This window comes from Neomonachus schauinslandi, chromosome 5 (genome assembly GCF_002201575.2).
Source record: "Neomonachus schauinslandi chromosome 5, ASM220157v2, whole genome shotgun sequence".
NCBI lineage: Eukaryota > Metazoa > Chordata > Mammalia > Carnivora > Phocidae > Neomonachus > Neomonachus schauinslandi.
The window spans coordinates 111,583,339-111,609,560 of record NC_058407.1 but is presented as its reverse complement, the minus strand read 5'-3'; the positions used below and the strand labels follow the sequence as shown (position 1 = coordinate 111,609,560).

The following is a 26,222-nucleotide window of genomic DNA, read 5'->3' as shown; positions in this document are numbered from 1 at the left end:
AGAAAGGTCTGAAGGGCATTGAGAGGGAAAAAAAAGGTGGGATTCCTGGGGGAAAGGCTCTTCTGGAGGGTTTGTGGGCCAAGGGGGTGAGTCATGTGTGGCTTCTGTGTATGGAAGCCCCTCTATGCCCAGAACAGGGTCAGAAGTGTAAGAGGGAGGCTGTGGGGCAGAGCACGCGGAGGCTGGGGGGTACTCTGCCCCCTGCCACAGCCCTCTCTCTCCTGTCTGCTCTCCGGCCCACTCAGCTCCCTCCTTCTTCTCCTACTAATGTGTTTGCATCAACTGGTGAGGTGACCATTCAAGCAATTAGCACGTCAGTGTGAAAACTAATGCCATTTTTATAACCCAAAAGCATAGAATGTTCTGGGGAACTATTGTGAACTCAGCGCTTTGTGTTTGTTCCTTTCTATAGGAAGCCGACTTTTCCAGCAACTTACCTCTAGCTGTTCTGCTGAGGAGTTGGGTATTTAGCAGGAGTACTGCTTCTTCTGGGACAGGCACCCCTTCAGTGGTCACGGGGTGCTCCCTGGTGGAGTTGGGGTGGTGGAATGAGGGAGGGGGGCCTCTCTTGGCTCTTCCTGGCTCTGGGGGGTGATGAGTTCCCCTGCACGGGCCCCTCTTGCTGCAAACGTTGGTGGGTGAAAGCTCCTCAGCCATGGGGCTGGGGGTGCCGGGCAGGTGCGTTCTCCTCGTGCAGAGTGGCCAGGGTGGACGGGATATGGACAAAACTGGACAAGCCATCCGTCTTGCTTCATCCCTTCTAGCTCCTGCCCATCGCTCTGGAGATTCCACCTGACACCTGGGGGGCTAATGGCACCCCAAACTATCTCTGCAGCTGGGGATAAAGGTATTACTTTCTCCTTGGTCTACACTATTGTTCTTTTTTCTTTTTTAAGATTTGATTGATTGATTGATTTAACAGAGAGAGCACAAGCAGGGGGAGCGGCGGGCAAAGGGAGAGGGAGAAGCAGGCTCCCCGCTGAGCAGGGAGCCTGACACAGGGCTTGGTCGCAGGAGCCCGGGATCATGACCTGAGCCGAAGGCAGAGCTTAACCGAATGAGCCACCCAGGCGCCCCTACTCTATTGTTCTCTTTGTTCCTCCCCACTCCTCCCTTTTTTTTTTAAGATTTTTTATTTTTAAGCAATCTCTATACCCAATGTGGGACTCGACATCACAACCTGGAGACCAAGTGTCACATACCCGACCGACTGAGCCAGCCAGGCACCCCCCTCCCCACTCCCTTTTTAATATCACTGCCATGTCTCACGTATATTTATATCTCCAGCTTGGAGATATAAATGCAGAACTCCAGACTCCTAAATTCAATCCCCTACTCAACATCTGTATCTGGATATACATCAGACCTCTCAGACTTAACATATCAAGCCCAAGCTCCTATCGGGCCCCCGTCTGAGACAGTGACAACTCTCTCCTTCCAGTTCTTCCACTTGCTTGGCTCTTCTTCTTTCACACCCCACATTCAACACATGCATATCCTGTCAGTCTTCTCCTCAGAATATATCCAGGAGCCCCTACTCCTCATACCTCCACCTCTACCATCCTTGACCAAGCGCCACTGTGTCTTACCTGTGTGTGCCATACCGACGAGCCTCCGACTCGTCTCGCTACGGTCTGTTTTCAACACAGTGGCCAGGATTCTTTTCTCTCCTTTTTTCAAGATTTATTTATTGGTTTTTAGAGAAAGAGAGAGAGAGAGTGAGTGAGCAGGGTTGGGTAGGGGCAGAGGGAGAGGGAGAAAGAGACTCTCAGCCCCCCGACACGGGGCTGGATCCCACGACCCTGAGATCATGACCTGAGCCAAAATCAAGAGTCAGACACTTAGCTGACTGAGCCAGCCAGGCGCCCTAGAAGGGTTCTTTTTAAAGCCAAGGTAAGTCACTTCACTCCTCTGTGAAAAGTCTGCAATGACTCTCATTTTCTTAGAGTAAAAGCCAACAGGTTTCTAATCACCTAGAAGACTGCTCCCTATTATTTTTCTGTCCTTCTCTCCCTTGTTTCCCTTGTTCCCTCCATTCTATCCACCTTTCCTCTTCCTCAAACTCAGTGTATCTCAACTTGTTTTCATTAGTGCCCCTACCAGGGGCAAAAGGGAAATGCTTTTTGAGACATTTTTCCTAATCGACCCTACCCTCACCCCATGAAATTTTAATACCAAGGATATAGTGGCATACCTTGTATTATTGTGCTTTGCAGATATTGCTTTTTTTTACAAATTGAAGGTCTGTGGCCACCCTGCATTGAGCCAGTCTATGGTATCATTTTTCCAACAGCATTTGTTCACTTCATGTCTCTGTGTCACATTTTGGTAATTCTCCCAATATTGTAAACTGTTGCATTGTTATTATATTTGTTATGATGATCTGTGATAATGACTCCCTGAAAGTTCAGATGATGGTTAGCATTCTTTAGCAATAAACTGTTTTTAAATTAAGGCATGTGCATTGTTTTTTTAGACACAATGCTATTGCTTACTTCATAGACCACAGAATACTGTAAACATAACTTTTATAATCTCTGAGAAACAAAAAAATTCATTTGACTCACTTTATTGTGATAAATATTCGCTTTATTGTGGTTGGTCTGGAGCTGAACCCACAATATCTCCGAAGTGTGCCTGCACTATATGTATGTTTACCTACTGTCTATGTATCTATCCTTTTATTTATTTATTTATTTACTCCTTTTAAAGATTTTATTTTCTTAAGTGATCTCTACACCCAGCATGGGACTCAAACTTATAACCCTGAGATCAAGGGTATCATGCTCTACCAGCGGAACCAGCCAGGTGCCCCTGTATCTGAGCTTTACACATTAAAAGATGAAGATTTTCTTCAGCCTCCAAGAATGAATTTTCATCCCCTTAGGAGGATGTTTCCCCTTTCACTATTTGCATGTAATTCTACCTCAGGGCCTTTCCACTTACTGTACCTTCTGCCCAGAAAACTCCTCTAGGCCTTACTAAGACAATCACTTTATCAGAGAGGCATCCCTTGGTCACTTGATTTTTTATTTTTAGAGAGAGAGCATGAGTGGAGAGGGGTAGAGGGAGAAGGAGAGAGAGAATCTCAAGCAGACTTCCCACTCAGTGTGGAGCCTGACACGGGGCTTGATCTCATGACCCTGAGATTTATTTATTATTTTTTAAGATTTTATTTATTTATTTGTCAGAGAGAGAGTACAAGCAGGGGGAGCGGCAAGCAGAGGGAGAAGCAGGCTCCCCACTGAGCAGGGAGCCCGACGTGGGACTCGATCCCAGGACCCTGGGATCATGACCTGAGCCGAAGGCAGACGCTTAACTGACTGAGCCACTCAGGCATCCCTGGTCACTCGATTTTAAAGCCCAGCTGCACGACTCAGGACTCCCTGTCTCCCCATCCTGCTCTGTCCTTCTCCGTAGCCCTTACTACCATATGGTACTTGGCTGGTTTTTGTTGTCTGTCTCCCTTCTCGAGAATCTCAGTTCCAGGAGATATGTGTGCTCCCTGAGGCATCCAGATCCAGCCTGGTTCCTGGCACACAGCACGTGAACTATTCACGTTTGTTGAGTGCACACATGCGGTGCTCAGCTGTGTGCGCCCGCCTTCGCCTGGGTGGCTCCGTCTGCCAGCGTGCCCTTTTTTCTCCTTTGTATCAATAAAGTCCCATCCTTGCTTTAAACCTCAAATCAAGTCCCAACTTCTCCCTGGCCGCTTTTCTGGTTTTATGTCTTGAAGAATTTTATAAAGTTCTTACACCCCACACTCCTGGCAGGAGTTACAGAATTAGAATTAATTATTGAAGGCTGAACTTCTTTCTCTTTGGTCTAATCTGCCTCAAAACGATTCAGGACCCTCCTTCGGCACTCAATATTAACACTACCTTTTAGCTTCCAGAGGCACTTGGTTATTCCTAAATTTATATATGTTTATATGCCATCAGAAGATGGGGGGGAGAAAGGGGCTCGTGAGTTGAACGCGTGGCCATGAAGAAAGGAGAGAAAACCATTTAGTCTTTAGGCTGATTAACACTGTTTAAGTATGCCTTGGGTAGATTCAGTTGGCCTTGTGCTACTGGAAATAAAGAATATATTTTTTTGCTGGTTTTCATTGCATTAGATCATGTTGTTTTAACCTAAGGGCCTCAGGAAGTGCATAGTAAATGGGAACACTCAATCAGATAAAACAAGTGTGCTTAAACTGAGTTATAGTTGGTTGTGCCACAAATGCTAAAGTTCAAGTTGACATTCCAGCCTGAGCTCATAATGTTATTAGCAAGGAGCCCGTAGCAGGGGGGAGGAACAGAGAGGGTATCAGACTTCAACACACACGTTGTGACTTTTGTTACTTTAAAAGAAAATGAACTTTGTGATAACCTAACTCCTTTGTGTTTATTCATTTTCTCGTGTGTTCAAAGGGTAGGACAGCAAGTGTCCCTATGTTTCGCCAAATAGACCATTTGTTTGGTGGGCCTCCTCTGATGGGATAGAAATGTCTTGGGGAAAATCACTCTCCAACCCTGCTGCCCCCCATCTCAGCTCTCCAGTGCTGATGGACTGAGGTGCCGATGGATTGGCCTGCAGCAGGAGCGGGGCCTATAGCCTAGTACCCTTCTACCCCACCTGCGGGCAACATTTGGCATTATTTGTATGTTGTTTGTCAGCAACCCAGGGAACATGAGCAGTGAGTCTGGAGCATCTCAATTTAAAGAGTAAGCAAAACGAGGGGCGCCTGGCTGCTCAGTTGGTAGAACGTGTGACTCTTCATCTCGGGGTCATGAGTTCAAGCCCCAGGTTGGCATGGATATTACTTAAAAAAAACAAACAAACAAAAACAAGAGCAAGTAATATTAAAATGTTGCCTCTAGGGGCGCCTGGGTGGCTCAGTTGGTTGGGCTGCCTTCGGCTCAGGTCATGATCCCAGGGTCCTGGGATCAGGCCCCGCATTGGGCTCCTTCTCCCTCTCCCTCTGTTCTCCCCTGCTTGTGCTCTCTCTCTCTCTCAAATAAGTAAATAAAACCTTAAAAAAAATAAAATAAAATGTTGCCTCTGGAACAAACTGAGTCCCAGCAATAGAACCATGTTCGGGCGGCTGGACCCTTCAGGCGGCTGTGGCAGCCTTTGGGCATAATTACGAGGAGAAGTCTGTACACAGTGTCTTCCCAGGTGTTCTTCCTTCATCCTCATTCTCCTGTACATGGTCTAAACTCAGACATTGGTCCCTTAGAATACTAGTCATTAATCTTCACAGCTTACAAAACACTGTCTTTGGTGACATTTTAGCTAATCCTCACAACACTCCTAGGAGGTAGGAACTACCATCACGACCTCTGTTTGGTAGGTGAGGAAATGGAGGGGAGTAGACGAGGCATTTAGGCAGGGAGCATATTTTGGCATCATTTCTTACATCATATAACCTGGACAATACGTAGATTCTGGCCAAGGTTTTGGTTGTAAGACCAGAAAGCCCAACTCAGTGCCGTGGTGGTTGGGGGCTCCCCATGGGTCAGCATCTACTCCCTGTGTCCCAGCCCCACCTCTCAGCATCACTGACAAGGGGTGCAGGACTCTGCTCTGGGCTGAGGCTTTCAGGGTAAATGAGCAAGGTTTTTAATCTCTTTTACAAAAGCTCAATTCCAAGAGTTCCTCTTTCCCAATAAAACAAGCGCAGTTGAATCACTGTAACAGTCCATTTGTCCTCCAGGGGAAACATTTAACATGATCGGTGATTTTTTTTTTGTTCCTTTATCCCAAAAAGTAGGCCCAAATTCCCTAGAGCTGCACTGGAGTGTTCAGGAGGAAAGACTCTTCTCAGTCAGGGCTCCCAGAAGGGGTGATGGAGGGCGAGCCCGACATACCACTTCCATCACGCTATTTGGGAAATTCATCATTGTGGATGATGACAGGCTGCCTACAGAGGAGAGTGGCCTCATTCTATCTGCCTGCAGCCATCACTTTATATCCCTGGTCTGCCAACAGTCTCCAAGGACTTGCTGTTAACTCCATTAACTTAAGCCAGAAAGGAATCAAGAACGTAATCAGAGACTTTAAAAATCAAAACTGAGAGCTAAGCATTGGAAGTCACCTTCTGATGATGTTATCCAGGGAGTCCTTTCTGGGACATCGGGCTGGGCAGTAGAATTACATGGTACTTCTAGCGCAGATGCCTGAAATGCAATGCAAATTCACTCACTGATGCACTCGACTGTTGGGAAGCTAGCTAAGGGCTGCTAGCTAAGGGTTCTATTGCGTTATGACAGTGGAGCGTGAGAAAGCAGCTTTCTGAATAATATGCCTTTGCATGCATTAAGATGATACCTAATTAGCACTTCAAGGAAATAATTACTTGGTTAGAAACAGTGCTCCCATTACCAGGAAGAATATACTCAAGGCCAGCTTGGCAAAGTACGAAGGACACAGAAGACTCGAAACCTTTGGGTGAACTCTTGTCCTGGTGCAGGCAGAGCAGGTCTATCTCTCTGGGCCATACGTCAGTGTGTCTTCTGGAGCCTGGGTCCTCGATGCTGCCGGATGGCACTAGGTCAGGGGTTCTCGAACTGTGGTCTCCCATCAGCAGCATCAACGCCACCTGGGAACGTAGTAGAAATGCAAATTCTCAGGCCCCACCTCAGAACTCTTGAGTCAGGCACTCAGGGGGAGGAGCCCATTAATGTGTTTTAACAAGCCTTCCAGATGATTCTGACGCTTGCTCAAGTTGGAGAACCACTGAACGAGGGCCTGGAGTCTCTGCAGAAACCAAGAACAAGGGCCCCTTTAACAGCCTATTATTCATCCTCCACAATATGAGCAGGCAGTACAAAGCAGGCTTAGAATTCGAGCCAGGAGGGACTTGAGAAGACATTTTTCAGGTTGGTTCATCCTGTGGCCAAGGATTCTGTAGCCCCAAGGGGTCAAGTGAGATCTGACCACAAACCAGGCCAAGAATTGGTGTCAGGATGACTCAGTCCTCCGTCCCACTGCTCTCTTGCATCCAGATCACAAATACCATGCAGTTGCTACTTGAAGAAGGGGGTACAGCACGGAGGAGAAAGAGCAGGGGAAGAAGCTGGGCTTGGTTAGACCCCGGCGCCTCTAGCCCAGAGGGCAGGACTCCCGGGGAAGTCAGGCTACCTTCCTTGTTCTTGGTCTGGAAGATGACGTTCTCTCTCCAGGTTCTTCGTGATTGGTGGGTCATCCATCCATTGTCCTCAGAACAGATGTCGGGTATGGATTTCAGGAGCCCTGAGGTGTCTCTTCCATGCAAGCCACTTCCCTGATTGGTGTGAACATTCTGGTTGATGTGAAGGCTGTGATCGCTCGTTGTTTCTGCTTCTACACCTAATGAGCACTGAGGGGCAGGGGCAGGGAATTCCCATAGCTCATTTCCACAGGGGAAGGCCAAAGTCTGAGCAGAAGGAGCCCGCAGATAAAATCAGGCATCAGGGCAAACACTCACTGACAGTTGTCTGGGCAGGTTGCTTCCTGTAACAAAGACGGCCATCAAAGACTGACCCCAAAACTCGTTCCCAGCAATCCTGAGTCCGGGATCATCAGAACCCAGAGAGCTTTGGGAGTGGCAGGGATTCGATCCACTCGTCAACTGTCCTTGTTCTCAGCAGTAAAATCTCTCTCTCCTCCTTTTTTCTTTCTCCCTCAAATTACTCCATTTGTCAAGAGGTAATTTTACCTTATAATATTGCCAACCTGTTTCTAAGGAACCCGTAGCTCAGAACACTAACAATTTCCTTCCATATCTTTGTTCAAGGAGAAACCGACCAACTGTGGTTTACCAGTGAATGCAATGGCCCACCACACCTTCCCACCTTCCCACTGGGCCAGAAGGTGAGCGCCCTGAGCGCAGAGTGTCAGTGCCTCTGGTGTGACCCCTGGAGAGCTCTCACACCTCCTCTCAGTTTCCTCAGCTGTAAAATCAGAGACGGAAGTGATTATTTCCAGGATTTAATTTAAAAAGTGGCTGACATGGCCTCATCTAGCTCTTAGCACACAGAGGAACTGTTTGATTAATTTGCTCAGTCTAGACTGGCAACTCATGTGAAGTTGGAGGCGGAATTATCCTGTTAGTCTTTTGGCTTTGATCTTGACCTGAATGAGATTCAGATTTTCACGCCACATGGCGGGAGGAGGGGGGAACGGAGTTCCAGAGGAGCTTCATACAATACCGCCGTGCGTGGTTCTGGGGGGAATGTCAGTCGCCCATCTTTTGGTGTTATGTGGATCAGGAAAGGAGGGGATCTTTGTTTGACTCCTCTGTGTGGAGGTTTTCTGTTTGTTTGCTTTGTAAAGTTGAAACTGGCCCCAAATAGTCTGTGGATTTGGAGAAACAATGAACACACTTAGACTTTAGGGATTAGGGGTAATTCTCTGCGGTGGTTCTGTTCAGTTAACACATTTCCATTCAAAAATGCTAAAAACCAAGAAATAAACCTTTGAGAATATGAGCTCCTCCTTGGGAAGAGTCCTGGCTTGCTGGCGGGTGACACGGACACTCTCAGGCAAGGGTGTTTTGTTTAGAACAATGGTCACTGTTGTACTCCACGGCATACCTGGACCTGCTACCAGAACCTTCTCCTGGCCTTACGCACAGAGAGAAGCTTGTTCCTTATTGTCCAAAGCCCTAAGAAGATTCTGGCAACAGGGCTCACAGCCCTCTTCCTGATGTCACGGCCCGACTTTGAGACCCGGTCATGAAAATATTGACTTTAAATTTTCCCTGTAATGACCTTGCTACTTGTACCAACAGCAAATCCCGGCAGCCGGCTTCCCTGCTGGATCCCTCCCACCACATGAGGGCGAGAAAGTCATGCCACAGGTCAGCTCCCTTCTGCCGGGGATGTCCACCCGGCAGAGGAGGAGGCTCCAGGCTGCAAAGACAAATGCATTATGTTCTCTGAAAAATAAAAGTGATAGTAGATGTGAATGCACTAGTGTTGGCTTAGGGAAGTAGGATTAGCCTGGTGGGGCTCTTTTTTTTTTTAACATAATTTTTCTCCAGAGAAGAATGCATTATTTTAAGTAACTTTAATGATATGTGTGTAAGAATGCAAACGTGTGCTTAGAGAGGGAGTCTGATATTTGGAGCAGAAGCCCTATTCCCAGTGCTGCCACTCTTGCTTCAGGACCTTGTGAGGTGCAGGACATTTAGGAAGGATTTGGGGGAGGACAGGGCTTTGAAGAGCAACAGAGACACCAGGCTGCGTTCTGGTGACTCTATTCCTGGTTTTGGGGTCCAGTTCCAGGCACACCTCCAGGGGTACTTATCAAGGAACTTAAAACAATGTGTTAGCAAAAGCTGGCAAAATAAACTACAATTACATCATGAGGAAAGACAGGAGGGGCACCTGGCTGGCTCAGTTGGAAGAGCGTGTAACTCTTAATCTCCGAGTTGTGAGTTCGAACTCCATGTTGGGTGTAAAGAGTACTTAAATGAATAAATAAATGAAACCTTAAAGAAAAAGACAGGAGACCTATGTGGGTTCTCTTCCTCTTTCTCTCTCCCTCTTCTACCTCCTTTTGGCTTCAGGAATGATAATATGAGATGAAGTAACTCGGGAGGAAGGTCGTTAGGGCATGCCAAGAAGAATTCGGCTTTATTCCCATTGAAAGTTAAATCTGTCCAGTTGTTGACTGAAAGAAGATGGGCAGGGGGCATTGTTTAGACACTTGTCAGGAAAGGGATATAGAATGCCTATTGGTGATATGCAGGATGGCTGGGAGAACCTGTATCCGTTTAAAATGCTTTTGAGATTTTCTCCTTGATCTTGTATGGCTCCCAGACTTGAATTAAGACCCCTCTTATCAGCTGTCTTCAGGTGGGCCATCTGCCCTTTGCAGCACCAGCTAGAATTTCCTGCCCGTGAACCAGTCCTGCTAGGTTTGGAAGGGCTGGGTCACAGGACTGTGGCTGGCCCATCATAGGGTCATTTTGTAAATTAGAAAGAGGCCCCCCTGTCAGGCAATCATGGCCAGGTCCAGGGTACACGGCCGGTTCTGAGAGTTACAGCTGGACCTCAGCCCTCACGCATCCCCTCAGCTGGACATCTTCGGTCTTGAACAGCTCAGGGCGGCCTGCGTTGACTTGTAGGTCCTTACTCCTTAGGTGAGTTCCAGTGCCCGGCATTTTTCCTGCTACTGGAAAATGACACAGCACTGTCATCTTGAATATTAAAGGAAATAATAACTAGAAGCTGTAGCTGTAATTATAGCATCTCAGTGTTGAAAGGGACTTTAAAGAGTCACCTGCTCCAACAATTATTTCCCATACCCATCCCTGGATTTCACCTAAGTGCTTGAGAGCCACAGCCCCCCACCCCCCCCCCCCGGCCCCCTGTTCGGCCTCCAGGTGCCTTATTTCCGGGGAATTCTTCCTTATTTTTACTCTGCCTGACAACTTTTCGGGCGTAGCTGGTACTCACTGGTTCTTTTTGTGCCCTCCCCAATTTTACAAGCCAGCCTTTTTTTTTTTTTTTTTTTAAATCACTGAAAGTCTTTCCTTCACCTGTAATGTTAAAGGTGGTATTAAGTGCCATTACCTACCTGATCGCTCTATTTCATCAAAGACTTTTCCAGGTGCTATACTCTGCATTGAGCTCACCAGTCCCAGATGGTCCAATCAGTGCCGTCCCCAGGAGAACAGGTCATCATTTTGAGCTGGACTCCATGTATGAGCACCAAGTCGCCCTGTCAAATACTTGTGTTACTGTTCACATCTGTTTTTAAGAAACAAACCTTCTAAAGGATAGATTGGTCACGTGGCTGCTTTTTGAAGCCTTCTTAAAAGGCCTTCTTGAAAAGTAGTAACTTTATTTGACTTGATAGAGAAGGTAATGTCACTTGCTCTTTTCGACCCGGATTTCATTTTTGAGGCTGTCTTTCACAGAACCTGGAAATGATCTTAGAGATCACTCTACTGGTCACATCTGATCGGTGACAATACAGGTCTGGAGAGATGGAATGATATTTGGCCCAAATCAAACACTGGTCCTTTCCCCTACGTTTATCTATTTTGTTTCCCACGTGGCTTATTTTGAAGACCCCACTTACGTTCCCGAGTTAAGGGGGGAAGGGGACCGGGGTGATGGTTGTGATGGAGGGGTAAGACAGAACTGCAGCCTGAACAGACACACAAGGGCACAAGCACAGCGTTGTTTCTAGCTCCTACCGACTCTAGCCGTGGAGGGGGGGTGTGTGTGTGCTGTGAATGGATCTGTCCACACCAGAAGGGTCTGCCCCCTTGTTTTACTCTGGGACCAGTCAGTGTCGCTGGACTAGTCACAAGTGAGGGTGGCGGCGGGGCGAGGCCGAGGAGCGCTGGGGCGAGCCCGGCAGGTGAGTCAGGCAGGTGAGCGCGGAGGGCGGCGCGCACCTGAACTTGAGCGCGGCACAGCGGGGGAGCGGCCGAGCCACGCGGGCGGGGCGGGGCCCAGAAAGCCCCCCCCGAGGGCGTGGACTCGGCGCGGGAGGAGCCGAGCGCGGGTGCGGATGCGTTTGGGTCGGGGCCGAATGATGTAAAACAGAGCGGAGCTCCTTGGCGCCTCGGCACCATTACCTTCAATTATAATAATTGGTGCCTCTCTGCAGCGTTTGCTTTCCCCCGAGGGATCTCTCGCTCGGTCTCATTGTTTCTCCGCCTCGCTCTCTCGCTCTCGGGCCCCATCCGTCCGCCTTTGTCCGCCACTCCCAGCCTCGCCCTTCCCTCTCTCCATCTTCTCTTTCCGGACGTTCTCCCTGCCGGGGGGGGGGGGGGGGGGGGGGGGGGGGGGGGCGGAGGTTGGGAGCTGGGGGGTAGGCGGTTGCTGCCTAGAATCTATACTAATATCCCATTGATTGGCCTGACGTGGAGCTGCTGCTCTATTTTCAACGGGAACTTAAAGGGGCTTGCCTCTGCGTTCATTTTATCCTTAAACTAGTACGTTCAGGTACCTCTCCGCTTCCATTCCCGTAAGCCGGGATCCAGTAAAAATGTGTGGAGCCTGGAGTTAACTTTACCGAAGCTTCCTGGATCTGTCAATGTGGAAGATTCTCTCTTGGCGACCACCCATCCCCATCTCCTTCTCTCTTTATCTCCTGACTCCTGCTGGACTTTGGCTGACTGTTGGAAACAAAAAGATTTTGGACCTGAAGAAGCTTTGGCTATATTACCCCTTTGGTCATTACCCCTGACCAAAAAAAGAGATTAAAAATAAAACCATAGGCTCTTTTCTCTGCATTACCTGCATCAATCAGGGGCCAGAACTCACCTATTTCCAGAAAAACTGTGCAGGTCTTCATAGGATGACTTCAAGGATTAGGAGAAAAGGAATGTCACACACACACACACACACACACACACACACACACACACACAGACACACACACACACACACACCCGCCTGCCCTTTCTACAAACCTTTGTTAAAATTAGGCAGTCACCTAAAAGACGGAAGGCAGGATTATAAGCATTGTGAGGGCAAGGAGCCTCTTCAGTAATCCTACTGATGACCCATAAAAAAGAGTATGGCTCATGAGTACAGTTCATGGCAAATACATCCATGTTCAATCAGGATTTTATTGGGAAGTGCTTCTCTCTTACAGTGAGTAAGCAACATCACACGTCTTTGAAAAATGCTATTGAATTGGAGATGGGTAACCTTTTAAAGGAGTCCTTTACAGGGTAGGAGATACTTCTGGGGTTTCCCAGAAGACTAGGGGCAGGAATTCTGGCTCTTCCTTTAGTGAGCAGCTCCATTTCTTGCATAATGATAAGTTAGCCAACCAATTTGTCTCTGCTGATTCTTGGACTACCCACCCGTCATGAGAGCTAACCTGTGTTGGCAAGATTCATGCTGTGTTTAGAGAGATATCATCACCCTGCCAAGACTGGATTGGCAGTGGCCTTCTTTCTGCTTCAAATGATCAGCTCTGGAGAGAAGAAAATCCTGAACCCAGCTGAGGAGTCCTGAAGCTACCATAAATCTGTTTGGATGATTCAAAACCAGATTTGGATAAGCTCACTGTTTCTAAGGAAAATCATCTTAACGTTTCTGTAGGGGTTCACCATTAACATGCTGATCTCATATTACTCCCTTAGCAATCTCTGAGACAGCCAGGCCACCCAGCACTCTCGTCCTTGTTTTATGGGAGAGGAAAGGGGCACCGAGGGGACAATGGATTTGCTGGGGACAACACGCCAAGTGGTGGAGCGTGGATACAAATTCAGTACTCATCCCCTCGTGGATTGTTGTTTCCTCATCGACAAAGTTCGAGCGTATCCATTCAGAATTCCTTTGTTGACCTTAATTCCTTAAAAAAGAAAATTGATTCTGGATGACACTGTGAAAGGCATCAAAGGGAATAGAAAGCATAATAGAGGTATTTTCTGGTCTTTATTTATAATCTCTTTGAATAGCCAGAATGAAAAGGGAAGTAGAGTAACCATGTTAACAATGCTGCTTCTTTAGAAAACTCTTTTTATATTCCTGTGATTTTATGAGGAATAGCTAAGTGGTAGGGTGTGGGGCAGTGGGGGTGGGGGAGCTCTAAGGAAGCAAGTGACTATTTTGGCTTTTTGGTTGAAAGTTGATGAATTTTGTTCACATATTACAGACTGCTAAGCAATGTCATTTGCTCATAGACATGTAGGCACCTTGGCCTTGAACATCCAAACTACATGTGTGGGGAAAGCTAGGTAATTATTCATCCCAAATACCCATCTTTCTCAGGAAATTGATAAAAAAGCTTTTTTCGCTCAGTCGGTTAAGTGTCTGCCTTTGGCTCAGGTTATGATCTTGGGGTCCTGGGATCGAGCCCCGCATCAGGCTCCTTACTCAGCGTGGAGTCTGCTTCTCCCTCTTCCTCTGCCCCTTCCCCTGGCTTGTGCCCTCTTTCTCAAATAAATAGAAAAAATCTTTTTAAAACAAATTTAAAAAAGCTCTTTTCGTTGCTGTAGTCAACTAAAAAGACAGGATATTCAAGATTGTTGTATATTAAAAATAATCCAAAAGTTCCAAGTGGGCCTGCTGTCCTGGCTCTGGAAAGGTTCCAACTCTTTGGTCTGTAGAGATGGGCTGTCTTCATTTGGTCACTTGAAGTTTATTTTTGATGACAGCAAAGAGTCAAGTGAGAAATTCACACTAAATTAATAATTTAAAGGAACTCAGTAATACTTTTTCATAGGCGAGGTAAACTTTGGGTCTGTGTAGCCTATATGTCTATAGTAAGAGCATATCTATATTATGCTTTACGCTACTGGCCTGCCCTCACTTCCTCGTCTTCCTGGCCCGCAACCGGGATGAGGGCCAGCAGCCACAGTTTAGATCAGCCAGGAACGCTACCCTAGCTGAACAGACCACAGGCTGAATAGCAGCCTGTGTAACTTGCATGTCAGACTCGCTTAGGAATTGGCAATCGGGAAGCCAGAGGGCCGAGGTGGTCTGCCATAGGGATGGAAGGCAAAACCATCTCTTAAGCATGGTCTCTATGTAAAGGGTGCTTATGACTGGATAAAAGCAAGCAGAAGATCTGTCAGAGCAAAATCCAGAGCTAAGGACAGGATGCCAGCTCTCGGGGAGAGAGGTGAGAAGAAGAGACAACCCTAAGGACAAGAGACCCCAATCTTCTCATTTCCAGTTCCAAGGAGGCTGGCTTCCCAGCAAGATAAGTAATGCTTATTGAGTCCTGATTAGCTGTATCCTTACAATAAGCCTATTGTCTCTGTATAAGAAACCCCTCCTAAATTAATTAATCTTGAGTGGATCTCTCTTTCTTTTAATTAAACAAGCCTGACTGAACTGTGTACTATAAATATGTATATTTTATTTTATTTATTTTTAAAGATTTTATTTTTTAAGTAATCTCTACACCCAACGTGGGGCTCGAACTCACAACCCTGAGACCAAGAGTGGCACGCTGCACCAGCTGAGCCAGCCAGGTGCCCCAAATGAGCATATTTTAAATGATGTCTTTGAGATGCTAGGCTAAAAATATAGGTAAATGACATTAAACTATGAATGGGACAGTGGAGAGTGATTTGTTTTTAAACAAATTCACAGCAGAATAGGAGCTTGTTTGTTAGGTGGCCAAATGAAACAAAGGAAGATTATTGAATGTGGGGGCAAACCCATTATAAGTTCTTCCCTTAATATCAAGGAGAAGAACAAGAACTGTGTTCACTGATGGTCTCATTCAGTGCAACCCTGTAGCTCTCTCCAAAACCTCTGCCCATAGAATACATTTCACTGCAATGCATTCAATATTAGAAGATATGTTCATTTGGCTGGCATTTCATTCTATGGGTTGAACCCATGCATCAGATTTAATGTGTATCTGGATACTTTGTAAATGGTAAGACAAATAATGTATAGCTAATTATTTCCTCAGAAATTATTACAGAATAAAAACAGTGGCATTGACAAAAACGCAATGGCAAATATAAGTAATTTCAAAGTTCCACCGTGAAAGACCTCCTTCTGTTCTGTCAGGTTTGTTTGGAAGATCCAGTATTAGACGAGAAAAGCTTTAGGATAAGAAGTCACTATGGGGCCAGCAAGGAAGAAGAGTGGGTAGAAGCAGAACAGCAGAAAACTCTGGCAGATTTTGGGCAGTGGAAAAGGATGCATGGTTTCAGTCAATTTCAAGCTAGAGTCTAAATGTTTGGCTGTCTAATGAAAATATCAAAGCTTCTGAATTTCAGTGGTTTGAATGTGAACATTTTTTTTTAATCCAAAAGAACACAAGCAAAGTATCATCAGCTAAGGAGATAGAACTCAAAAATACTGTTCCTTGCATTACTGAACAGCATTCTGGGTCAAGGACGTTCCTTTAAGTAGGGATTTGTTTAAAGTAATTTTTCTGCTTTAAAGGGTTGATTTATCATTTTAGTTAAAAGAACAAAAGGAATCAAACTGGTTATTTGACATAGGTAGGCAAAACTAGCAGGTTATTGAAAAATTTCTAAAAGTTCTACTGGCTTAATTACATCAACATAACTGAATAGAACAAAGGCTATAGCTTATGGTCAAGGATCATACAGAATATATTTGATGCTATTGGACTATAAATAATACTCGTTGTTAAATTCATAAAGTAATGTACTTTAACCAGGGACATTTCTTTCTGTATTCTAAACTTAGTTGCTTTAAAAATTCTTTTTTTTTTTTTAAGATGTATTTATTTATTTGAGGGCGGGAGGGGCAGAGGGAGAGGAGGGAGAGAATGCCAAGCAGACTTCACACTGAGCGTGGAGCCTGTCCCGGGGCTTGATCCTACAACCCTGAGATCCCAACCTGAGCTGAAATCAAGAGTTGGACACTTAACCCGACTGAGCCACCTAGGTGCCCCAAGTTGCTTTAAAAATTCTTTTTTTTTTTTTCAAGATTTTATTTATTTATTTGACAGAGAGAGATACAGTGAGAGAAGGAACACAAGCAGGGGGAGTGGGAGAGGGAGAAGCAGGCTTCCCACAGAGCAGGATGTGGGGCTCGATCCCAGGACCCTGGGATCATGACCTGAGCCGAAGGCAGACGCTTAACGACTGAGCCACCCAGGTGCTCCCGCTTTAAAAATTCTTAAGAAAACCTCAAGCTAACAGATACTGCAGGGTTTATTTGTAAGACCCCATAACATTTTTGCTAACCTGTGGGAGGATGGGCATTTTGGAATGTGACCTTCAGTCTTTTTTCTAGGTCCTATCATACTACCTCCCAGACTCTGCAGTCAGTTCATTTTGGAAAAAAAAGAAAAAACACCCACCCCCCCCCAAAAAACCCCACTTCACTAGAAAGCCATTCCTTTAGGCTGGACTAATCTCTCACCTTTGACTTTATTCCAATGAAAAGAAATTTTCAGTTCTGAACTCCTAACTTCTACTGAGAACAAATGACTTTTTTAAAAAGCTGCTACTGGGAATTCAAAGTGTTACCTAACCTCTGTGGATTGTTAGTTGGTAGAAGATTTGTGTAACAGGCAGAAATGTTAGATTCTATCCCTAGACTGTAAGAGTTGCTTGTATGCGAGCCAGGAACTTGAACACAACTGTTTCTCTCTGAACAAAATGTACCAAGAATTATTTTTCATCTGCATTGTGAAGAGAGAGGCATTGCTGAAAATGGGGATCACATATAACTTTGGGAAACAACAGCATTATTTGAGTAGGAAGAGATTGGTATTTATATCTTTGTTAACAAAATGGGTTGGACATAAACCACCCCCCTCTTTTTTTTTGCTATTTATAAAAAAATAAAATTTAGAAAGTTATTCTGTGGTGTAGAGCAACCAGAAAAATATGTCATAGTGGCGTGTTGTGATTATATATGTTATATATATATAATATATATCCATATATGTCCAAGGATAAAACATATCTAGAATACTCTTTGAAGGTAATAATATTAAACTATTATAATGTTTAATTATTTCAGATTATTAGGCCTAGAATCAGCGTTCTGTTCTTAGGTACGCATAGCTGGTTCTAGCTTATATATTCAGAATTCCCTTCATAAGAGTAAAAAGAATTTTGGTCATTGATTTCCTTTCTTAATTTAAATTTCCAAAAGACACTAGCTTTTACTATTTTCTCCTCTACTTACCAACCTATGTGTAGGAAAGTAATAACTGAATTAGGTGCAAAACGCAAGTAAAATTCTGTACAGAATCAACTTCCTAGAGTCTTAAAATTGTTACCTATTCTTTCAACTATCAATATGGCCTCATAATTGACATATTATCCATAAACCAATTTTGACTTTCCATATTGATTTAAACACTCTCATTCACTTAGTTGAAAAGTCCATGTCTGCTCCAAAACCATTAGACAAAGTACAGACTTGTTTCTCTTAAAACTAATTTCTGGCCATTTAAAAAGTCTGCCCATTAAACTAATAATAAAAACAAAAGAGTTGAAATCACTGTCTGAAGAATGGATCGTAAGTTCTTATTCTGAATTGTGTTTGGAACAAAAAACTACACCCTGGAATGATAAAAATCAAAATTAATTCAATAAAATACAAGTATCATAGTTCTGATCCTTTGGGTTGAAAGTAAAAGAACCTTAAGTAAAAAGGGGAACTTATCAAGGTGCCTGAGTTAACCTTATTTTAAGGAACTGAAGGACCCGAAGTGACACCAAGTGACTGGAAATCCATTTGGACTTATACCTTTGTCGTTTTTCTCTCTCTTTGCAGACAGGTGGACTCCAAATTTGAACGGCACCTGTGAATTGACCTTTACAGATTGACGGCATCTCTGGCCAACCATCCAGAAGAGAGCACTTCACTGGCCCAACCAGGGTCATGTGACTACCACCTATGGGCAGAGAGGCTGAGGCCCCCAGTCTGACTGCCAGTGCCCACTCCAGAGAAAGCAGATGTTCCTCTGAAGTGGGCTGGGAGGGCACTCAGAAAGTGTTTACTGCAATACAACTTTCATCAATACACCCCCCTAGACTGCCTTCCGTTAAACAAGTATTTATCTGCATTACAGGTAAATATCATTATTTTCTGATGCATCTCTGCCTGCTCCTTGCTTCTCATTTTATGCTCCAGCAACCAAGAATTGCTTGCAGTCCCATCTCCCCATCCCCTACTGACCACCCACATCCCCCAACACAATCAATAAATGTCCCACCTAGTTTCCTGTGGTCCTCTATGCTTGTAATGGTCTCCTGGCGATTCTCTTTGTTCTTTAGGAGTCATGCCGGATGTCACTGCTTCCTCCAGCAGATCTTCCAGACTTCCATACCTTCCTGGGCTAGTTATCTCTTCTTTCTGTATGCATCATAACATTGTGCACATAAATCTCTATCATCGTCCCACTCCATTGTTTGTGATTTACTGTTTAGGTCCTGACATCTTTACAGCCCCAGACAGAGTCTGGCCTATAGTGGGCGCTTGGAGATAGGTGAATGAACATACTCTAAAAGTTTCCTTTTAGCTAATAATTGACTCTCTAGAGTTAAAAAAGAGTGTGTCATCACGTGAGAAGTATTGTCTGCAGGAGCCCCTTAGAACTGTTAACTTGTCAAAGAATTAGATGTCAGGAAGTTCTAATCAAAGTCCTCCTCAGGACCAAGGGTCAGCCCACCACTTGAGAGAGTCTGCTCTTTACCTGGTGCCCTAACCAGTTTAACTTCCTCTTAAAACGTCTGCTGGGTGTGCTCTCCCATCCTTTTAGATGCAATTTTGATCTAGTGAAGTAATGGGCAGAGCATCAATTTATGACATTATTTTCTTTTTTCTGCATATAAACATTTTTTAAAGGCGATTTCATTAACTATATCCCGTGTCCTCTGCGGACTTTCAACTTTAATTTATAGGGTTTTTTTCTTAGCCTCAAAGCTCATTGCTGTACCATGGTCCTAAAGCATTTGACTTTACATTTCCCACCTTAGCATTAAATGCTTTTCTTTCTCTCCCTGCCACCCCTTGACATTTTATCAGGTAGGGAAATGTTGGCTGATCCTAAAAGGAAATTTCTCAAATTGACTTTTGTTAGTCTCAGGTTATGGGAGGAAGGGATACAAGAGCAGTCCCTCAGGTAAGAGTTTTAAGTTGAATTTTACCTCCAAAAAAAAAACAGTAACAGCAAAACCTCCAGGACTGCCTTTGGGTACGTTGGGGGCCGGCAGCCCTGCAAGTTCTAATAAATGAATTAGTATCTCAGAAAGGAGATCACTGCGGGGCTGATATTGATCAGGGTCAGCCGGTGTGTTTGTCTGCGATTGTTTGGGGGGTGGTTAATTGAGTGTCAGTCTCGGCCTGTGTCGTCTCGCTGGCGCCGGGTGCTTTTGGATTTGCTAATTTTCGTTAAGTGTCTCTAGCCGGCTACTCGTCCCCTGTCTACCCAGGAGAACTTAGCGGCTCCCACTGATCAACAGTCTGTCTGTCTGGGCTTTATTGATCACAGGGAGGGCGGCTGGAGGCGGATGCGCTGAGGCGGGCGGGGGTGGGGGAAGGCTGAAAGCAGACCCCAGCCCCCGGCCGCCCCCCTTCCGGGCTCCCGACGGAACCCCCTCCTAGGCCACACGCGAGCGGGAAGGGCTCGGCAGGGGCGCCTTGGCAGATGACGCACGCCGGGGGACCGCCACTTGTCCCTGGGGTTCTTAAAGCGCGCAGCGTGGCCCGGGAAGGCTTCCGCAAGCGACCCTTCGGTCCCCCGCGTGTTTCGGGGGCAACAAAAAAGTAGCCAGGGGCTGGGAACGCCGGCCCAAGTCTGAGTTGTGAGGGTCCCGGAGGCGAGTGCCAGAGACCCGGCGGCCGGGATCGACCCGCGCCTCGCGCAGGTCACGGACGCGCAGGCCTCCGCGAGGGGGAGCGCCGGTGACAGCAGCCTCCCCGCCCGCGGCCCCAGACGCCGGCGCCGCTAAGAGCCGCGGGGCAGGTCCCTCCCGGCCCCCCTCTGGGCCCGCCTCCTGGCTGCGGAGATGATTGACTGGAGCCTGACGGCCAATCGGACGGCTCTGGCGCTGCCGGGGCGGGGCCGGGGGCGGGGCGGTGTCTGGCCGGCTCCTGGCGCGGGGCGCTATTTACCGCGGCGCGGACCCGGGTCGGCCGAGGCGGGCGCAGGCAGGAGCTCGCGCCTGGCGGTCTCTGCGCGCGCTCGGGGATCTGCCTTCGCAGAGTGGCCCGGCTGAGGGGGAGCGAGGCCGGTAGCCCACCCGGGACCGCGGCGCCGAACGGAGCGAAGGAGCCCGGTGGCCTCAGAGGCGGGCCGCGAAAGTCGTCTGGGCTCCTCGGCGCCCCTCCAGCCGCGCTCCATGCTCCGGCCGCGGCCCGGCCCCTCGCCCGGTCGCTGACGGCGCCCGCCGCCCCGGGGAGCCCCCATGCACTGCGCGCTCCGGGAGCCGTAGGCTGCAGTTGCGCCGCGGCTCCGGGAGCCGGCGGGGGCGCCGCGGCCGTGGGGGGCGTCAATGGATCGCCATTCCAGCTACATCTTCATCTGGCTGCAGCTCGAACTCTGCGCCATGGCCGTGCTGCTCACCAAAGGTGGGTGCCCGCCGGCCGGCCCGGCCCCGGGCTCTCCGGGGATGGGCGTGCGGGGGTCCCGGGGCGGCCGCGCCGCCGCGGGCCTTTGAAGGCAGCTGCCAAGGCTTTGTTAGTGCCGGGCGAGGTTTCCTCCCGCGCTGGAGCCCGCAGGTCGCGACAAGTTGCCTGTTCTTAGAAGTCGCGGCGGTGGCTTCGCGGCCGCCCCCTCGGGTGTCCCGGGGCCGGCGCGTGGAGGTGGAGTCAGACCTCGGGGCAAGTGGTTGTCAAAATGTTTTTGTAAGTCTGTCCGTGGCGAACTTCCGAACGTTTGCAGCGGGGGAGCGGGGCCGTCGTGCGCGCGGGGGCGGAGGCGGCCGCGCGGAACCGCGGACCCTGCTCGCAGCTGCGCGGGCCTGGAGTGCGGGCTGTCGCCGCGCGACTCCAAGTGTGACTCCGTCCGCGCGTGTGCCTTCGTGTGTGTTTGTGAGCCAGCGAGTGTGCGTGCCTCCCTGTGAGGGAGTAGGTGCCCCAAGTGTGTGTCTCCGTGTGCAGGAGTATGTGCTGCGTGGCTTCTCAGGCTGGGAGGGATAGGCTCTGTCAGCGGTCCCATTTCCCACTCAGCTCAGAGTTTACACACTACTACCAAAAAAAAAAAAGAAAGAAAAGAAGAAGGTCCGTTTCTTTTTTCCTCCTGCAGGCTTTCGCCTTTTAGGTCGGAATAACCCAAACTCCTAGATTTCAAGGATTCCCCCGCCTCCTCCGCGATGAACTCTACCTACTGTTCTGTGAACAGATAATTTTTATTTTTTAAGTGGGAAGCGTTATTTAGCTTTTGCACTCCCCCTCCCTTTCTCTAATTGCCATGTAGCAGGCATGAGGTTAAAGGATAAGCTAGCCCAGCAAGGATGATGTGCTACAGTATTTATTTATTTTGGAAGGAAGGGTGTAATTAACCCTAAATAACAGCCCTGGTAGCCTGCAGAGGGGAGCCTCCTGGCCCTATCAAAGGCCGACAGAACAGGGAGGGACTGAGGCTGACATGAAGTCACAGATACCGAAACTATGTGCCTGATAATGATATAATTAGGGGATCAGAGATTTCTGACTGCTGCGGACTTCAAAAGCTTTAAAAGAAGCCAGCAGTCTCTCCTGTAGCCATCTTGACTAAAGCAGACATTTTTGTTTAATCACTACATACAGTAACAAGAAAGGGGGGGAAACAGAAGAGCATTGTTCACTGTTTCCAAATACCAGTCCCCTTTCTGGGCCTTTTGCATGCCACAGGAAGAAACTTTATGAAACGACAGAAATATAGTTTTAATACAGTAATACAAAAGTCCATTCAACTTGTTGAAATGTGGCTCCAATTAAAAAAAAAAAGTTGTTAGAACTTTCGTAGTTACCTGTCAAAATTTTATTAGACTGTTTTAGGTCATTGAAAATCTAGTATTTTAAATAGGCTCTCGTAAACATTTTACTCTTTTTCCTTTTCCATTCAATGCTCTTTTTCTGTGCTCAGTCTGAGGCGAATAGGATCAAAATGGACTTTGAATCTGTTTTATTTCTACTTTAAATCTGTCTATGGGATTTGTCAGGCTAGGGATACGTATTCATCACCACGTTAGACTGGTGAGCTTTGTGCAAAAAATCAAGTAAGCTTGGAAAGAGGAGAGAGAACCTCTAAAAAGCAAGGTTCCAACTTGAAGGTCTTCCTGGGGAAGGGACTTCGGCCCAGACTGCGACAGGGACAGGGAGCTCGCCGATTGAGGCTAGAGTGGGACCTCCAGCTTTGGATGGTTAAACTCAGATTGCCAAAGATCTGTGATTAGCTGGCAGGTTTTTTTAGAATGAAAGCATTAGCAGCGTCTGATGAAAACCGAGCATACCATACAGTGGCCTGGAATTGGGACAGATAATTAAATGAGACACCTTACTCAGGGGTTCGCATTCACTGAGAGGAAGAGGAAGAAGAAAGGAGAGGGTAGGAAGAGGTCTATAAAACCACAGTCCCTGGTGTTTAATTTCAGAGCAGGGGTTTCAGGAACTACGCAGAACTTCTGATTGGGAAGTTGGGAAGAGGTGTGTGCCTCAATCCCGTTTACAGTAGCTTTAGTTGTGGTATCTGATAGTGACCAGAGTCCACGGGGTCAGATATGGTATTAGTGATAGGTCTGAGACCCAGATCATTTCAACTAGAGATGGATGCTAAAAGCCTCAGAGCATGCATTGCAGCAAAATGTTACCAGCGACTTGCAATTCCCCAAATAAGTTTTATAAAGGAAACTTTTAATCACTTCCTGGAGAAAAATTTGAGGTTTCCTTAAGGATTTTTCATTCAACCAGTGGAGGATTTTCAGTTTCAGTGTTTCCCCTTTTAGATCCCATGTTGAATTACATGTAAAACTGGGGAGTTAAGGGGAGGAGAAGTTAGCTTTGCTGTTTTACACCCACCTCCCCTCCTCACCCACCCCCCTCCCACCCCAGTTTTATGACTTTCCATTTGGGCTGAAAGAAATTGACTTTGGCAAGCAAACCACTAATTGTAAACTGCCTAGTTCCTGTTTTACAATATACTGACTAAAAGCTCCTCTGCATGAAAAGATCTTTATAGGCAAAGTTTGCCTTTTCTAGAGAGGTTGCAAATAGCTGCCCAGTTTCATAGTTTTAAAACCTCCTGACCGGAGCAATTTCTAGATTGTTGTGTTTCTAGTTAATAACTTTATAAGGTGTTAGCTAAAGCTCTTAAATCTTGGCACAGCCCTTTAAGGTAGTAAACAATTCAGTAGTTCCGATCAAATATTTATACTGACAAAATCAAAAAGCCTAGCATTTTTATGTTGTATGGTCACGTAGGATTAGAATAAACAGTGTAATTTACCTGATGGTAGGAGAAGTTCTTGTGATGATTCTTTTCCTTCAAATCCAGAAGTAATATTTTGAATGACTCGCTAAACTTCTCAGAAATCGCCATTGAGCTTTGATTCTTTGCTGTTGGGGTTAATACGTGTCTAAAATTACATTTCACTGGGTTGAAATTTAAGCACTAGCTTGCACAGAGGGCTCTCCCAAGTCGACCCGGGGCTGCTGTTGCCGGCACTCAGCTGCCCATTCTAAAAGTTAGAGCCTCTGATCCTGAGGTTGAGCAGTTGCCCAGGTAGAGGCTTTATCTGGTCTCGGAAGGCGTTTGACGCAATTTCCCATTGTCTTCAGGTGAAATCAGATGCTACTGTGATGCTGCCCACTGCGTGGCAACTGGCTATATGTGTAAGTCGGAGCTGAGCGCCTGCTTCTCTAGGCTTCTTGATCCTCGGAACACAAACTCCCCGCTCACCCATGGCTGCCTGGATTCTCTTGCAAGCACAGCAGACATTTGCCAAGCCACACAGGCCCGAAACCACTCAGGCACCACCATGCCCACATTGGAATGCTGTCACGAAGATATGTGCAATTACCGAGGGCTGCATGACGTGCTCGCCCCTCCCAAGGGGGAGGCCTCAGGTAGGTAGAAGCCCCCTCTCACCAGGACGCCGGCTGGCAGCCACGACTTTGTATGTCTGCCATTGATTCTGTTGTTAATGTAATTAGAGACACCAGAGGGAGAGGCATGGCTGGATGCAAAGATGCATCTCTATTGAGTAGCTTTTATGTCGGCCTGAGCATGAGATGTCTGTCTGCATAATAGGTTTTGCCTGGTTTTCCCACATTCGGAAGACCCAGAGGACCCTTACTGTTCAGGAACGACAGTCCCTAAACGGACTGTTCTTGGAAGCTGATCTTTGCATCGCTTGGCAACATGTATTTTGTAAATACTGTTGATTTCACCGCAAGCTGCTTTCTCACGGGGGGCCTTGTTGCAGATGGAGAGATGATCATAAACCCCTGCGGGGGGAGGGCTTACCGCAGTCTGCTCACGCGTTTGTGTTGCTCTAGGACAAGGAAACCGCTATCAGCATGACGGCAGCAGGAACCTCATCACCAAAGTGCAGGAGCTGACTTCCTCCAAAGAGCTGTGGTTCCGGGCGGCCGTGATCGCCGTGCCCATCGCCGGCGGCCTGATTCTGGTGTTGCTGATCATGTTGGCCTTGAGGATGCTCCGAAGTGAGAACAAGAGACTGCAGGATCAGCGGCAGCAGATGCTGTCCCGTTTGCACTACAGCTTCCATGGACACCATTCCAAAAAGGGGCAGGTAGCCAAGCTAGACTTGGAGTGCATGGTGCCGGTAAGCGGCCATGAGAACTGCTGTGTGACCTGTGACAAGATGAGACAAGCGGACCTCAGCAATGAGAAGATCCTCTCGCTCGTCCACTGGGGCATGTACAGTGGGCACGGGAAGCTGGAGTTCGTATGACGGGGGCTGACCCCGAACCGAAGTTCATGGGCGCTGGAAAGCTTGGGGTTCTGCTGGACAGGAGCACTTTATCTGAAGAAAAACGAACTCACGGACTCACCTTCGAGAGACAGAATGACCTCTGCAAACAGAATCTTGGATATTTCTTCTGAAGGATTATTTGCACAGACTCTTTAAATACAGTCAAATGTATTATTTGCTTTAAAATGATAAAAAGCAACGAGAAGACTACGTACACACTGTTACCAGGGTTATTTGCATCTGAGCGAGCTGGAATCGAGTACCTAAATAAACTAAAATGTGCTCTGTGTAAGCTCCAACATCTTGATTTATTGTAAAGATTTAAAAATATATATATATATATATTTTGTCTGAAATTTAGCGGTGTCTTGTCATAAATTAAAAACTAAGTGGGATGCATAAGAAACTACATGTTAATTATATAAATGAAGATCTGTTGTCGTTCATAGTAAGGTCTCAACTGCAGGATTTGGCTTGATTTTTTTTGTTTTTGTTTTGTTTTTTGTTTTTAAACAAGACCAAGATCTTGTTTATCCTTACATGCATATTTCTAGTTTTCTTACAATGTGGAGAATTTCTAAGTGTGTCCTGCCCATCGTTCAGTGTCTTACGCACATGTTTTTGTTAGGTGAAAGCTAAAAACCAGGATTATTCTAAGAGAAATCTTAAACTTCTTTATACTAGGTCGGATATGATGGATCAGTGTCTAGAGCTACCTTATGAGCAAAGGTAATAATTCATCAACTTCATCCAGTTGCTCTGAAATGCTTTTTAAAATGTGTCTGCCTCCAACCAAAAAAAGAAAAACCAAACCAAACCAGCTAAACGCAACTTCCTCTGGTAGTTAAAATTAGTCACTGTCTACTTTTACTGTTGATTAATTTATCAGTTGGCTTTGTCT

General features: G+C 46.7%; 1 protein-coding gene across 1 annotated transcript; it reads left to right on the top strand.

Annotated features, from left to right (window-relative positions):
* Positions 1 to 20,725: 20,725 nt before the first annotated feature.
* On the top strand, positions 20,726 to 25,722 carry BAMBI (BMP and activin membrane bound inhibitor). The gene is made up of 3 exons (XM_021686524.1): positions 20,726 to 20,972; positions 24,162 to 24,449; positions 24,882 to 25,722. The coding sequence occupies exons 1-3, from the start codon at positions 20,897 to 20,899 to the stop codon at positions 25,298 to 25,300; spliced, it is 783 nt and encodes a 260-aa protein (XP_021542199.1). The 5' UTR covers positions 20,726 to 20,896; the 3' UTR covers positions 25,301 to 25,722.
* Positions 25,723 to 26,222: the final 500 nt, after the last annotated feature.